Source organism: Ornithorhynchus anatinus, chromosome 7 (assembly GCF_004115215.2).
Source record: "Ornithorhynchus anatinus isolate Pmale09 chromosome 7, mOrnAna1.pri.v4, whole genome shotgun sequence".
NCBI classification, from domain to species: Eukaryota; Metazoa; Chordata; class Mammalia; order Monotremata; family Ornithorhynchidae; genus Ornithorhynchus; species Ornithorhynchus anatinus.
The window spans coordinates 80,655,453-80,670,435 of NC_041734.1; the positions used below are offsets into that span (position 1 = coordinate 80,655,453).

Here is a 14,983-nt window from a genome sequence, read left to right on the forward strand (position 1 = left end):
TGAGCCGCGCTGCTTCTCTGCCTGCTGGGTAATCTTAGCCAAGGCACTTCACTTCTCTGGGCCTACGTTTCCTCTCCTGTAAAATCAATCCGTCGCTCCATGGTATTTATGGAGCGCTCACCGTGCGTCGAGCACTGTATTAGCAATCTTTTTTCTTTTCTTTTCTTTTTCTTTTCTTTTCTTTTCTTTTCTTTTCTTTTCTTTTCTTTTCTTTTCTTTTCTTTTCTTTTCCTTTCCTTTCTTTTTCCTTTTCCTTTCCTTTTCCTTTTCCTTTTCCTTTTCCTTTTCCTTTTCCTTTTCCTTTTCCCTTCCCTTCCCTTCCCTTCCCTTCCCTTCCCTTCCCTTCCCTTCCCTTCCCTTCCCTTCCCTTCCCTTCCCTTCCCTTCCTTTTCTTTTCTTTCCCCCATCCCAGGCCTACATACAGAAAGTGGAGACGGTGGATATGATCGAGTTGGGGCAGAAGCTGGCGGATTCCAAAAACTGCCTGGTTTTCCTGATCGAGTCCACCACCTTCTCCCCGGCGGACATCCGGCTGAACAACAACGTCTTCCAGTGGTACGCCAGGATGGGCGAGATTTTCGAAGAGCACAGGAAGATCATCAAAGAGAAATCGGTGCAGTATCAGGAGGCTCTGAAGGTGGGCGCCGCCGGCCTTCTGCCAGCCGTTGGCTTTCACGCGGAATTAATAACGTCGGTGTTCGTTAAGCGCTCACTCTGTGCAGAGCACCGTTCTAAGCGCCGGGGGAGATCCGGGGTCATCGGGTCGTCCCACGGGAGGCTCGCGGTTAACCCCCATTTTACAGATGGGGTCACTGAGGCCCAGAGAAGTGAGTAATGTTGGTATTTGTTAAGCGCTTACTATGTGCAGAGCACTGTTTTAAGCGCCGGGGTAGACCCGGGGGAATCAGGTTGTCCCACGTGGGGCTCCCGGTCTTCATCCCCATTTTCCAGCTGAGGTCACTGAGGCGCAGAGAAGTTAAGTGACTCGTCCACAGTCACCCAGCTGACAGGTGGCAGATCCGGGATTCGAACCCGGGACCTCTGACTCCAAAGCCCGGGCTCTTTCCACCGAGCCACGCTGCTTCTCCCTCGCCCACAGTCACACAGCTGACAAGGGGCAGAGTTGGGATTCGAACCCGTGACCTCGGACTCCCAACCCCGGGCTCTTGCCACCGAGCCACGCTGCTTCTCTAATCGCTCAGACGGTTCCGCTCCGCTTCCCCCGGTCGCCTCTGGAGATGGAGGGAAGGGGAAGCGCCCCAGCTGTTGACCTCGGGCAAGTCTTCACCCCCCTTTGACAGAGGAGGGAACCGAGGCCCAGGGAAGTGAAGCGACTGGCCCAAAGTCACCCGGCTGACAGGTGGCGGAGCCGGGATTAGAACCCACGACCTCTGACTCCCGAGCCCGGGCTCCTTCCACTGAGCCCCGCCGCTTCTACAGAACACTGCTGTTGATGACCTAGGAAAAGAGATAGGAGCGACGTTGATGATATCTGTTCAGCGCTTACCGCGTGGCAGGCACTGTACTAAACCCCGGGGTAGATCGAAGTTAATTAGGTTGGACACGGTCCCTGTCCCGGGTGGGGCTCCCAGCCTTTACCCCCATTTTACAGATGAGGGAACTGAGGCCCTGAGAAATGAAATGATCCGCCCAAGCTCCCACAGCAGACAAGTGGCAGAGCCGGGATTCAAACCCGGGTCCTTCGGACTCACAGGCCCGTGTTTCACCCACTGGGCCGAGCTGCGTCTAAAGAGGTTTTGCTCCTGATTAAACCTCTGCCCCTCAGTTAATTAAGCTGTAGTCGATCAGACCGTGCGCCCGTCAAACGGCAGGGACCGTCTCTATCCGTTGCCGACTTGTTCATCCCAAGCGCTTAGTCCAGTGCTCTGCACAGAGTAAGCGCTCGATAAATACTGTTGAATGAATGAATTAAGCGGTTAAGAACGTTTGCTTTTGAAGGACGGGATGCGATCAAAGGAGGTGGCCTGGAATCCTAAGAAAAAAGTTTAGCCATTTTAGAGTTGACTGGATGGGCACCCTCGTGCCCAGGGGCTCAGTGGAAAGAGCACGGGCTTCGGAGTCAGGGCTCATGAGTTCGAATCCCAGCTCTGCCGCTCGTCGGCTGTGTGACCGTGGGCGAGTCGCTTCACTTCTCTGGGCCTCGGTTCCCTCGTCTGGAAAATGGGGATGAAGACCGTGAGCCCCACGTGGGACGACCCGATTCCCCTATGTCTACCCCAGCGCTTAGAACGGTGCTCGGCACGTAGTAAGCGCTTAACAGATACCACCATTATTATTATTATTATTATTATTATTATTATTGTGCCCATTGTGCCAACCCCAGACACTTGGTGCTTGGCACCTAGTGAGCGCTTGACAAACCCCCTTCAAAAAGAAAAAAGTCTAAACCAAGCAGGAAGGAGGGGAAGAGGCCATTGAAATGATCCACAGACCGGATAGCGAAACCCGAAATGGCGATCGGGAATTAATAATAATAATGTTGGTATTTGTTAAGCGCTTACTATGTGCAGAGCACTGTTCTAAGCGCTGGGGGAGATAGAGGGTAATCAGACTGTCCCCTGTGAGGCGCACAGTCTTAATCCCCATTTGACAGATGAGGTCACCGAGGCCCAGAGAAGCGAAGTGACTCGCCCACAGTCACACAGCTGACAAGTGGCGGAGCCGGGATTCGAACCCATGATCTCTAACTCCCAAGCCCGGGCTCTTTCCACTGAGCCACGCTGCTTCTCAGTTAAACTATTTTGATTACCAGTGTTGGGGTTTTTTTTTGTTGTTGTCGTTCCTGGTTTATTTTGGAATAATTTCTCCAGGAACAATAATAATAATAATAATGGCATTTGTTAAGCACTTACTATGTGCAAAGCTCTGCTCTAAGCGCCGGGGGAGATACAAGGTAATCAGGTTGTCCCCTGTGAGGCTCCCAGTCTTCATCCCCATTTTGCAGATGAGGTCACTGAGGCACGGAGAAGTGAAGCGACTTGCCCGCGGTCACCCGGCTGACAGGTGGCGGAGCCGGGATTCGAACCCGTGACAAATGGCAGAGCCGGGATTCGAACCGACGACCTCTTCCCGGTTCCACCCTTTGTCTGCCGTGTGACCTGGGTCGATCTCTGAGCCTCAGTTTCCTCGACTGGAAAAAAGGGGGATGAAATCCCTGGTCTCCCTCTGCAAACCCCATGTGGGAAAGGGAATGTGTCTGCCCCGCTTAACTCTCTCTACCCCGGCGCTTAGCGCAGTGTCCGGCACACTGGAGGCGTTTCGCAGATACCTCCAACTCTAAGGGAACGTGCCATTCTGTCGCTATCCCGTTCTCTCCCGAGCCCGCCGTAGAGTGCTCTGCGCTCGGGAAGCGCTCGGTAAATCCGACCGAACGGATAAGCCGGTTATGGGCGGGGAAGGCGTCGGTTAATTCCGTAGCGATGGATCGGTCGACAGCGTGGAAAGCGATCGATCGGTCCCCTCGACCGATACGGCCTTCTCTCCGGGTCAGTTACGCTGCGAGCGATTCGCCGAGGAACTGGAGAGTTACGCCAAGCAAGCGGAGGAATTCGCCGCCTTCGGAGACCTGCAGGAAATCCACAGGTACCTCAAAAAGGCTCAGGCCCTCAACGCCAAGCTGGATCTGGCGGCGGAAAAGGTAAAGACCGGCAACGGGCCGGGATGAAACGTGCTTCCCGACGAACGGAGATACCCTCCCCCGAGCCGCCAACTTCCCGGTCCCCGTTTGGGAATAATCGTGACGATGATGGTGGTATTTGATGAGCGCCGACGGTGTGCCGGGCGCTCAGTACGGGCAAATCGGGTCGGCCCCAGTCCCTGTCCCACGTGGGGCTCACGGTCTCCATCCCCCTAGAGAAGCAGCGCGGCTCAGTGGGAAGAGGCCGGGCTGGGAGGCAGAGGTCATGGGTTCGAATCCCAGCTGCGGGACTTTCGGCAGGTCACTTCACTTCTCTGGGCCTCAGTATCTCCCCCAGCGCTTAGAACAGTGCTCGGCACATAGTAAGCGCTTAACAAATACCAACGTGATTATCATTTAGTAGAGGAGGGAACTGAGGCACGGAGAAGTGACGTGAACACGCCCAGGGCAAGAGTAATGTTGGTATTTGTTAAGCGCTTACTGTGTGCCGAGAACTGTTCCCCACCGGACGTGTGGTGGAGCCGGATTTATAATGATAATAATAATAATGATAGTGTTGGTACTTGTTAAGCGCTTACTCTGTGCCGAGCACTGTTCTAAGCGCCGGGGGAGATCCGGGGTCATCGGGTTGCCCCCCGTGAGGCTCCCGGTCTTCGTCCCCATTTGACAGACGAGGGAACCGAGGCCCAGAGGAGTGAAGTGACTTGCCCACGGTCACCCGGCTGACAGGTGGCGGAGCCGGGATTCGAACCCGTGACCTCTGGCTCCCAAGCCCGGCCTCTGTCCACTGAGCCCCGCCGCCGCTCTAGAACCCGGGGCCTTCTGGCGCCGGGGCCTGGGCTGCGTCCACTAGACGATGCGGCTTCTCTCGAAGGCGCGGCTTGAGTTTTCCGGGATATGCCCCTGTCGGGGCGGCACCTGGAGGATTTCCAGTCCTCTACCCGACTCGGCTCCGGGAGGCTGGGGTAGATACAGGCTCATCAGGTCGACCCCCGTGGGGCTCCCGGTCTTCATCCCCATTTTCCAGATGAGGTCACTGAGGCCCAGAGAAGTGAAGTGACCGGCCCAAGGTCTCACAGCAGACACGTGACGGAGCCGGGGTTAGAACCCACGACCTCTGACTCCCGAGCCCGGGCTCTGGCCACTGAGCCACGCCGCTCTCTAAACACTGTTCTAAGCGCTGGGGGGGGGGGCGGGGGGGATACGAGGTGATCAGGTTGTCCCCCCGCGGGGCTCCCGGTCTTCATCCCCATTTTCCAGACGAGATCACTGAGGCCCAGAGAAGCGAAGCGACTCGCCTGAAGTCCCCCGGCTGGCAAGCGGCGGAGCCGGGATTCGAACCCACGACCTCTGACTCCCGAGCCCGGCCTCTTGCCGCCGAGCCCCGCCGCTTCGGTTAAGATTAAAACCGCGAGCCTCCCGCGGGCCGACCCGATGACCCCGTATCTCCCCCGGCGCTTAGAACGGTGCTCGGTACACAGCGAGCGCTTAACACATACCAACGTTATTGTTACGATTATTACTATTCTGGCGACCTCAGATGAACCCGCCCTTGCCTCTCCATCCGGACTGCCTCGCCGTGAATCCAAGCGCTTCTTTTACCCTGCCTCGATGACCGTATCCGCCTCCCTTCCGGCCTCCCGGCCTCCCGTCTCTCCCCACCGCGGTCCGCGCTTCCCTCGGCCGCCCCGGTCATTCTTCCACGGAAGCGTTCACGACCCCTTTCCCCGCTCCCGAAGAAACGCCAGGAATTTCCGGAACGCCGTTCTAAGCGCCGGGGGAGATACGGGGTCATCGGGTTGTCCCGCGGGAGGCTCCCAATTTTAATCTTTTAAGTGAAGCGGCCGGGGCCTCAGCGGAAGGAGGCCGGGCTTGGGAGTCAGAGGTCGGGGGTTCGAGTCCCGGCTCCGCCGCTTTGCCGGCTGTGGGACGTTAGGCGAGTCGCTTGGCTTCTCTGGGCCTCAGTGACCTCATCCGGAAAATGGGGATGAAAACCGGGAGCCCCCCGGGGGCCGACCTCATCACCTCGTATCCCCCCCCCGCTCCCGAAGAAACTCCGGGGGCGGCCCGTCCACCTCCGCATCCAGCGGAGACGGGTCGCCGTTAGCTCTAAAGGCCTCCGTCGCTTTCCCCCTCCTCGTTACTCTCCGACTCCCACCCGGCCCGCGTTCCTTCAGTCGTATTTCCCGAGCGCTCACTGTGTGCAGGGCGCCGTCCTGAGCGCTTGGAACGTGGAATCCGGCCAAGGATAGAGACCATCCCCGCCCAACGACGGGCGCTTCGCTCCTCGAATGCCGACCTCCCCTCGGTACCTCGATCGCGTCGCTCTCGCCCCCGACCTCTCGGCCTTATCCTCCCTCTGGCCCGCGACGCCCTCCCTCCTCAAATCCCCCAGCTGACGGCTCTCCCGCCCTTAGGGAAGCAGCCTGGCTCAGTGGAAAGAGCTCGGGCTTTGGAGTCAGAAGTCGTGGGTTCGAATGCCGGCTCGGCCACTCGTCAGCTGTGGGACTTTGGGCGAGTCACTTCACTTCTCGGGGCCCTCAGTTCCCTCATCTGTAAAATGGGGATGAAGACCGGGAGCCCCACGGGGGACGACCCGATTCCCCCGGGTCTCCCCCAGCGCTTAGAACGGTGCTCGGCACGTAGTGAGCGCTTAACAAATACCAACAAATACCAACGTTATACCAAGCCTCACCGCGGGCCCGTCTCCTCCCGGAGGCCTTCCCGGACCGCGCCCTCCTCTCCTCCCGCTCCCTTCCGCGTCGCCCCGACTCCCTCCCTTTCTTCATCGCCCCTTTCCCGGCCCCGCACCGCTCCCGTCCACATCCCTCGTTTATTTCTTTCCATTCGCGTCCGTCTCCCCTCTAGACCGTGAGCCGGCGCTGGGACGTGGCCGATCGTTCCCTCGCGCTCTCCAAGCGCTCGGTACCGGCCTCTGCGCACGTTAGGTGCTCCATAAATGCGACCGAACGAATAAATGAAGCACAGTAACAGCAGGAATGGCGATAGGAGACGCGGCGAGGCCTAGCGGGGAGAGCCTAGGCTGGGGATTCAGAAGGATCTGGGTTCGAATTCCGGCTCCGCCCCTCGCCTGCCGCGTGACCTCCGGCAAGTCGCTTCTCTTTACCTCCGCTCCCTCGTCCGTCGTGTGGGGATTAAGACGGTGAGCCCCGTGTGGGACAAGGACTGTGCCCAACCTGGTGACCTTCTATCTCCCCCCCAGCGCTTAAAACAGTGCTCGTCACGTAGTGAGCGCTTAACAAATACCATCATCGTCACCACCAGCTAAGGCGGAGACGTTTGTCTCTTTATGGCCCCGGGTCCCCTAATGCCAATAATAATAGTAATGATGTCGGTGTCCGTTAAGCGCTCACTACGTGCAGAGCACCGTTCTAAGCGCCGGGGGAGATACGGGGTCATCGGGTCGGCCCACGGGAGGCTCCCGGTCTTCACCCCCATTTTCCAGATGAGGGAACCGAGGCCCGGAGAAGTGAAGCGACTCGCCCACGGTCACCCAGCTGCCGAGCGGCAGAGCGGGCATTCGAACCCACGACCTCCGACGCCCGAGCCCGGGCTCTTTCCACTGAGCCGCGCCGCTCGTGGCGTGGCGGACGGAGCCCGGGCCCGGGCGTCGGGATGTCGCGGGTTCTGATCCCGGCGCCGCCCCTCGTCCGCCGCGCGGCCTCGGGCGGGTCGCTTCGCCTCTCCGGGCCCCAGTCCCCTCGTCGGTCAGGCGGGGACGGAGACCGTGAGCCCCCCCGCGGGCCGGGGGGGGCCGCGTCCGACCCGATCTGCCCGCGTTCCTTCATTCGGTAGTATTTCCGGAGCGCCGGCTGAGTGCGGAGCACCGTAGCCAGCGCTCGGGACGGACAACCGGGCAACGGAGAGAGCCCGTCCCCGCCCGACGCCGGGCTCGCGGTCTAGATCGCCCGGCCCGCCGCGGGGGCTCGACGGACGCCGTCGTCCTTGTCGGTCGCCCTTCAGATCGGCCAGTTCAACGCGGAGGAAGAGGCCTTCGGGTGGGGGGTCTCCATCTACCCCCAGCGCAAAAGAATCCAGGACGGTCTGAACCCCTACCTGCGGCTCTACGAAACCGCCGTGGAGTTCAACGGCAAGCTCCGGGCCTGGACCGAGGGGCCCCTCCCGAGGGTGAACCCGGACCAGGTGGAGGCGGACGTGGGGAACTACTGGCGCGGCCTGTACAAGCTGGAGAAGGGCCTGAGCGACTCGCCCAACGCGCTGGCCATGACCAAGAGGGTCCGGGCCAAGGTGGACGAGTTCAAGCGGCACCTGCCCCTCATCCAAGTCGTCTGCAACCCCGGCCTCCAGAGCCGGCACTGGGAGGCCATCTCGGAGACCGTGGGCTACCAGCTGAGGCCCTCCGAAGAGTCCACCGTCAACGGCTTTCTGGAGATGAACCTGGAGCCCTTCCTGGAGCGGCTGGAAGCCATCGGCGAGGCGGCCAGCAAGGAGCACTCGCTGGAGAAGGCCTTGGAGAAGATGATCGCCGAGTGGAGCGGGATGGAGTTCGTCATCCACGCCTACCGGGAGACGGGCACGTACATCCTGTCCTCGGTGGACGAGATCCAGCTCCTCTTGGACGACCACATCGTCAAGACGCAGACCATGCGAGGGTCCCCGTTCGTCAGACCGTACGAGAAGCAGATGAGGTGAGCTCGGCCGGGGCGGGGAACCCGTGGATTCTCCTCTCCGCCCTGCCGTCTCATCCGTTCGGTATCCGCTGAGCGCTCGCCCCGTGCCGAGCGCCGTGCCGAACCCTTGGAGAGGGCGGTTCGGCCACGGGTGGGGACGGCCCCTACCCAGCGTCGGGCTCCCGGCCTAGAAGGGGGGGGGGACGGACGGACGGACGCTCATCCTTTCATTTATCGGGCGCTTATTGTGCGCAGAGCGCGGTTTTCGGCGCTTGGAAAGCGATAGTGACGACGGCGTCAGTTAGGCGCTCGCTACGTGCCAAGCGCCGTGCTGAGCGCTGGGGGGGGATGGCGAGGGAATCAGGTTGAACCACGTGGGGCTCCCGGTCTTCACCCCCGTTTGACCGATGGGGGAACCGAGGCACCGAGAAGTGACTTGCCCAGAGTCACCCAGCTGACAAGCGGAGGAGTCGGCATTCGAACCCATGACCTCCGACTCCAAAGCCGGTGCTCTTTCCGCCGAGCCCCGCCGCTCGAGCGCCTCCCGCCCTCGGAGCGCCGTACTGAGCGCCCGGGAGGGGCCCGTCGCAGACGAGAGGGCCGCTTGCTGAGCGTCGTCCTCGGGATCGATTAGACCGGGCGCCCGTCCAAGGGCGGGGACCGTCTCTCTCTGTGGCCGATCTGTCCATTCCAAGCGCTTAGTCCAGTGCTGTGCCCCTAGAAGGCGCTCAGTAAATACTCAGTAGTATTGAATGCATTTTCCCAGGGATTGGGAAGGGAAGCTGCTCCTGCTTCAGGAAATCTTGGACGAGTGGCTGAAGGTTCAGGCCACCTGGCTCTACCTGGAGCCCATCTTCAGCTCCCCCGACATCATGGCCCAGATGCCCGAGGAAAGTCGACGCTTCACCGCCGTGGACAAGACGTGGAAGGACCTGATGAAGACCGTCCACCAGGTACCGAGCGGGCGGGACGGCGCCGGGGTCCCTCTGAAGGCGGAGGCGGCGCGGCCCGGGGCACCCGGCTGCCAGAAGGAGCCGGGTTCTAATCCCAGCCCCGCCGCTTCTGATCGTCGTCAAGCGCGTACTAGGGAGCGGGCTCCGTACTGAGCGCTGGGGGAGATACAGGGGAATGAGGTGGTCCCACGGGGGGCTCACGGTCTTCATCCCCGTTTTATTCATTCACTAGTATGTATTGAGCGCTTACGATGTGCGGAGCACTGGACTAAGCGCTTGGAATGAACAGGTCGGCAACAGATACAGATGAGGGAACGGAGGCACGGAGAAGTGAAGTGACTTTGCCCACAGTCACCCAGCTGACAAGTGGCCGAGGCGGCATTCGAACCCATGACCTCTGACTCCCAAGCCCGGGCTCTTTGGGAGGTCGTTAAGCGCGTACTAGGGGGCAGGTTCTGTACTGAGCGCTGGGGGAGATACAGGGGAATCGGGTGGTCCCACGTGAGGCTCCCAGTCTTCATCCCCATTTTACGGATGAGGGAACTGAGGCACAGAGAAATAAAGTGACTTTGCCCACAGTCACCCAGCTGACGAGGGGCCGAGGCGGGATTCGAACCCATGACGTCTGACTCCCAAGCCCCTAGCTCTTGCCACTGAGCCCCGCTGCTTCCCTAGACGGGGAGGGAGCCCAGGCGAGGGAACTCGAATGCCATCAGCTTCACGCCTCCCCGTTCCGGCAAGATGATTACAGTTTGGGCACCAGAAGCAGTGGGGCTTCGTGGAAAATAATAATAATAATAATAATAATGTCATTTGTTAAGCGCTTACTCTGTGCCAAGCACTGTTCTAAGCGCTGGGAGGGATACAGGGTGATCAGGTCGTCCCCCGTGGGGCTCCCGGGCTTCATCCCCATTTGACAGAAGAGGGAACTGAGGCCCAGAGAAGCAAAGTGACTTGCCCACGGTCACACAGCTGACAAGTTGTGGAGCCGGGATTTGAACCCATGACCCAAGACCTCTCTCCACTGAGCCACGCTGCTGGGGAGTCAGAGGTCGTGAGTTCTAATCCCGGCTCCGCCGCTCGTCAGCTGGGTGACTTACGAGAAGCAGCGTGGCTCAGTGGAAAGAGCCCGGGCTTCGGAGTCAGAGATCATGGGTTCGAACCCCGGCTCCGCCGCTCGTCAGCTGGGTGACCGGTGGGCGAGTCACTTCTTCACTTCTCTGGGCCTCAGTGACCTCATCTGGAAAATGGGGATGAAGACCGGGAGCCCCACGTGGGACACCCTGATTCCCCCGCGTCTCCCCCAGCGCTTAGAACGGTGCTCGGCACATAGTGAGCGCTTAACAGATACCAACGTTGTTATTATTTGGGCAGGTCGCTTCACTTCTCTGGGCCTCAGTGCCCTCATCTGTAAGACGGCGAGCCCCACGTGGGACGACCTGATGACCCAGTATCTCCCCCAGCGCTTAGCACGGTGCTTGGCACCTAGTGAATGTTTAGCAGATACCATCATCATCATCACCTTGACATGTTGGCTTAATAATAATAATAATAATAATGTTGGTATTTATTAAGCGCTCACTATGTGCCGAGCGATGTTCTAAGCGCTGGGGGAGACACAAGGGAATCAGGTTGTCCCACCTGGGGCTCCCGGTCTTCATCCCCATTTTCCAGATGAGGGAACCGAGGCCCAGAGAAGTGACTCGCCCACAGTCACCCAGCTGACGAGTGGCAGAGCCGGGAGTCGAACCCACGACCTCGGACTCCGAAGCCCACGCTCTCTCCACTGAGCCACGGCTTCTTCGCGACTCGTTTCCAACGCCGTCCCTGGGGGAGCCGCGTTGAACCGCTAAGAGCCGACTCTTCAGTTGTGTGGCCTTGGACAGGTCACTTCACTTCCCCTGCCTCAGTTCCCTCATCTGTCAAGTGGGGGACGAAGACCGTGAGCCCCAGGTGGGACGGGGGACCGTGTCCAGCCTGATCGGCTTTCAGACACCCCAGCACAAGAAAAGGCAGACAAATAACGACAATGGTGGTATTTGTTAAGCGCTCACTAGGTGCCGAGCACCGTTCCAAGCGCTGGGGGAGATACGGGGTCATCGGGTCGCCCCCCCCGTGGGGCTCGCACACTTTTAATCCCCATTTTCCAGATGAGGGAACCGAGGCCCAGAGAAGCGAAGCCACCCGCCCGCGGTCCCCCAGCGGACGAGTGGCAGAGCCGGGAGTCGAACCCATGACCTCTGACTCCCAAGCCCACGCTCTATCCACCGAGCCACGCCGCTTCTCCAACGAGAATAATGTCGGTATCTGTTAAGCGCTCACTAGGTGCCGAGCACTGTTCTAAGCGCTTGGGGGATACGAGGTCATCGGGTTGTCCCCCGTGGCAGTTTTCCATCCCCATCTGCCGGAGGAGGGAACTGAGGCCCAGAGGAGCGCAGCGACCGGCCCCGCGGTCCCCCGGCTGACAGGCGGCGGGGCCGGCATTCGAACCCGTGACCTCCGACGCCCCGGCCCGGCCTCCTTCCGCTGAGCCGCGCCGCTTCTTCCGTCCCCAGGAGCGCCACGTCCTGACGGTGGTGACCATCGAGAAGATGCTGGAGAAGCTGAAGAAAAGTAACGACCTGCTGGAGCTCATCCTCAAGGGCCTCAACGAGTACTTGGAGAAGAAGCGGCTCTTCTTCCCCAGATTCTTCTTCCTGTCCAACGACGAGCTGCTCGAGATCCTCTCGGAGACCAAGGATCCCACCCGGTCGGTGTCGCGCTTGGGGCGGACGCCCCCGCCCGTCCCGCCCCCGGGCCTCGACGTTTTGCCCGGCGGGGGATCGGAGATGTCGGGGGGACGGGGCCCCGGCCACCGGCGGCTTTCGTCGAGCGCCCGAGCGGGGCAGAGGGCCGTAGTGAGCCCTTAATAATGATGATAATAATGATGTCGGTATCTGTTAAGCGCTGGCTATGTGCCGAGCACCGTTCTGAGCGCCCGGGGGAGATCCGGGGTCATCGGGTCGTCCCCCGTGGGGCTCCCGGTCTTCATCGCCATTTGACGGATGAGGTCACCGAGGCCCAGAGAAGCCACCCGCCCACAGTCCCACAGCTGCCGAGTGGCGGAGCCGGGAGTCGAACCCATGACCTCCGACGCCCAAGCCCGGACTCTTTCCGCTGAGCCGCGAGCCCTTGGCAGAATGAGGTGGGCGTAGAGTCAGTCGCTCCATCGGTGCTGGGTACTGAGCGCTTGCGGCGCGCAGAGATCCGGAAAGAGCCCGGGTTGGAGAGTCGGAGATCATGGGTTCGAGTCCCGGCTCCGCCGCTCGTCAGCCGGGTGACCGCGGGCGAGTCGCTTCGCTTCTCTGGGCCTCGGTTCCCTCGTCTGTCAAATGGGGCTGAAGACCGGGAGCCTCCCGTGGGACGACCCGATGACCCCCGTATCTCCCCCGGCGCTTAGAACGGTGCTCGGCACATAGGGAGCGCTTAACGGATGCCAACGTTATTATTATTATTATGAGTTCGAATCCCGGCTCTGCCACTCGGCAGCTGTGGGACCGTGGGCGAGTGGCTTCACTTCTCTGGGCCTCAGTGACCTCAGCTGGAAAATGGGGATGAAGACCGGGAGCCCCACGGGGGACGACCCGATTCCCCTGGGTCTGCCCCAGCGCTTAGTGCTCTGCACATAGTAAGCGCTTAACAAATACCAACATTATCATTATTATTATCGTCCCCCGTGGGCTCCCAGTCTTCGTCCTCATTTTCCAGGTGCGGTCACCCAGCTGACGAGTGGCCTAGCCGGGATTAGAACCCATGACCTCTGCCTCCCAAGCCCGGTCGGGTTACTGGAGCACTTGCTGTGCGCAGAGCCCTGAACTAAACACTCGGGAGAGGATGATACGACAGGGTCGGTGGACGTATTGGCTGCCCACAAGGAACTCACAGTTTAGAGGGGATTCCGGCTAGACGCCCCCGTCCTTGTCCCCGCCATCCTTACGGTCCACCGGGAAGCGGCACGGCCTAGTGGGCAGAGCCCGGGCCCTGGGAGTCAGAAGGACCTGGGTTCTAATCCCGGCTCTGCCGTTCCTCTGCTGGGTGACCTTGGCCAAGTCACTTCATTCCAAGCGCTTAGTACAGTGCTCTGCACATAGTAAGCGCTCAACCAATACTATTGAATGAAAGTCACCTCGCTCCTCCGGGCCTCAGTCCCCTCATCTGGAAAACGGGGATGAGGACGGTCAGCCCCATGTGGGACAGGGATCGTGCCCAATCTGATTAGCTCGGATCTACCCCAGCGTTTAGAGCAGTGCCTGGCACATAGTAAGTGCTTAACAAATACCATTTAAAATAAAAAAATGAACCCCAGACTCCCAACTGTGTAGAGGTGGGGGTGTGGAAATGTGATCCGAGAAGCAGCGTGGCTCAGAGGAAAGAGCCTGGGCTTGGGAGTCAGAGGTCATGAGTTCGAATCCCGGCCCTGCCACTTGGCAGCTGGATAACTGTGGGCGAGTCACTTCACTTCTCTGGGCCTCAGTTCCCTCATCTGTCGAATGGGGATGAAGACCGTGAGCCCCACGTGGGACCACCTGATGACCCCGTATCTCCCCCAGCGCTTAGAACGGTGCTCTGCACATAGTAAGCGCTTAACAAACACCACCATTACTATTATTATTATCCAAGAAAGCAAGAATCGGGTCTTCTTACTCTACTGTCCTCTCTAAAGTACTTAATACAGCGCTCTGCACTTTACTGTTGTATCGTCCTCTCCTGAGTGCTCAGTACAGTGTTCTGCACATAGTAAGTGCTTAACAAATACCATTTAAAAAAAAATGAACCAAAACCCCCCAACTTGCTAGAGTTGGGGTGTTGACATTTGATCCGAGAGAGCAAGGATCGGGTCTTCTTACTCTACTGTCCTCTCTAAAGTACTTAGTACAGCGCTCTGCACCTTATTGTTGTGTCGTCCTCTCCCAGGTGCTCAGTACAGTGTTCTGCACATAGTAAATGCTTAACAAATACCATTTTTTAAGAAATGAACCCAAAAACCCCAACCATATAGAGTTGGGGTGTTGAAATTTGATCCGAGAGAGCAAGGATCGGGTCCTCTTATTCTATTGTCCTCTCTAAAGCACTCGGTACTTTACAGTGCTTAGTACAGTGTTGAAGCAGCGTGGCTCAGTAGAAAGAGGCCGGGCTTGGGAGTCAGAGGTCATGGGTTCGAATCCCGGATCTGCCACTTGTCAGCTGGGTGACTGTGGGCAAATCACTTCACTTCTCTGGGCCTCAGTGACCTCCTCTGTCAAATGGGGATGAAGACTGGGAGCCCCACGTGGGACGAGCTGATGACCCCGTATCTCCCCCGGCGCTTAGAACGGTGCTCTGCACAGAGTAAGCGCTTACCAAATGCCAACATTATTATTATTATTATTATTATTATTATTATTATTATTATTCTGCCCATAGTAAGTGCTTAATAAATACCATTAAAAAAAAGAACCCCAAACCCCCAACTATAGAGAGTTGGGGTGTTGAAATTTGATCCGAGAAAGCAAGCATCGGGTCTTCTTACTCCGCTGTCCTCTCTAAAGTACTTAGTACAGCGCTCTGCACCTTATTGTTGTGTCGTCCTCTCCTAAGCGCTTAGTACAGAGTTCTGCACACAGTAAGTGCTCAATGAATTCGACCGAATGAATGAATAAAAGACTATCCATTAACCGACTGGTTGAAGCGGGATTTTTAGG

General features: G+C 58.9%; 1 protein-coding gene across 6 annotated transcripts in view; it reads left to right on the forward strand.

Annotated features, from left to right (window-relative positions):
- Positions 1-14,983, forward strand: part of DNAH7 (dynein axonemal heavy chain 7) — a 165,802-nt gene that overhangs the window by 29,518 nt on the left and 121,301 nt on the right. For all 6 annotated transcript variants that reach the window (XM_029069034.2, XM_029069035.2, XM_029069036.2 and 3 more), the window contains 5 exons: positions 413-637; positions 3,512-3,658; positions 7,643-8,328; positions 9,077-9,263; positions 11,819-12,012. In XM_029069034.2, coding sequence (XP_028924867.1) covers positions 413-637; positions 3,512-3,658; positions 7,643-8,328; positions 9,077-9,263; positions 11,819-12,012 — 1,439 coding nt within the window. The remainder of the gene's footprint in view (positions 1-412; positions 638-3,511; positions 3,659-7,642; positions 8,329-9,076; positions 9,264-11,818; positions 12,013-14,983) is intronic.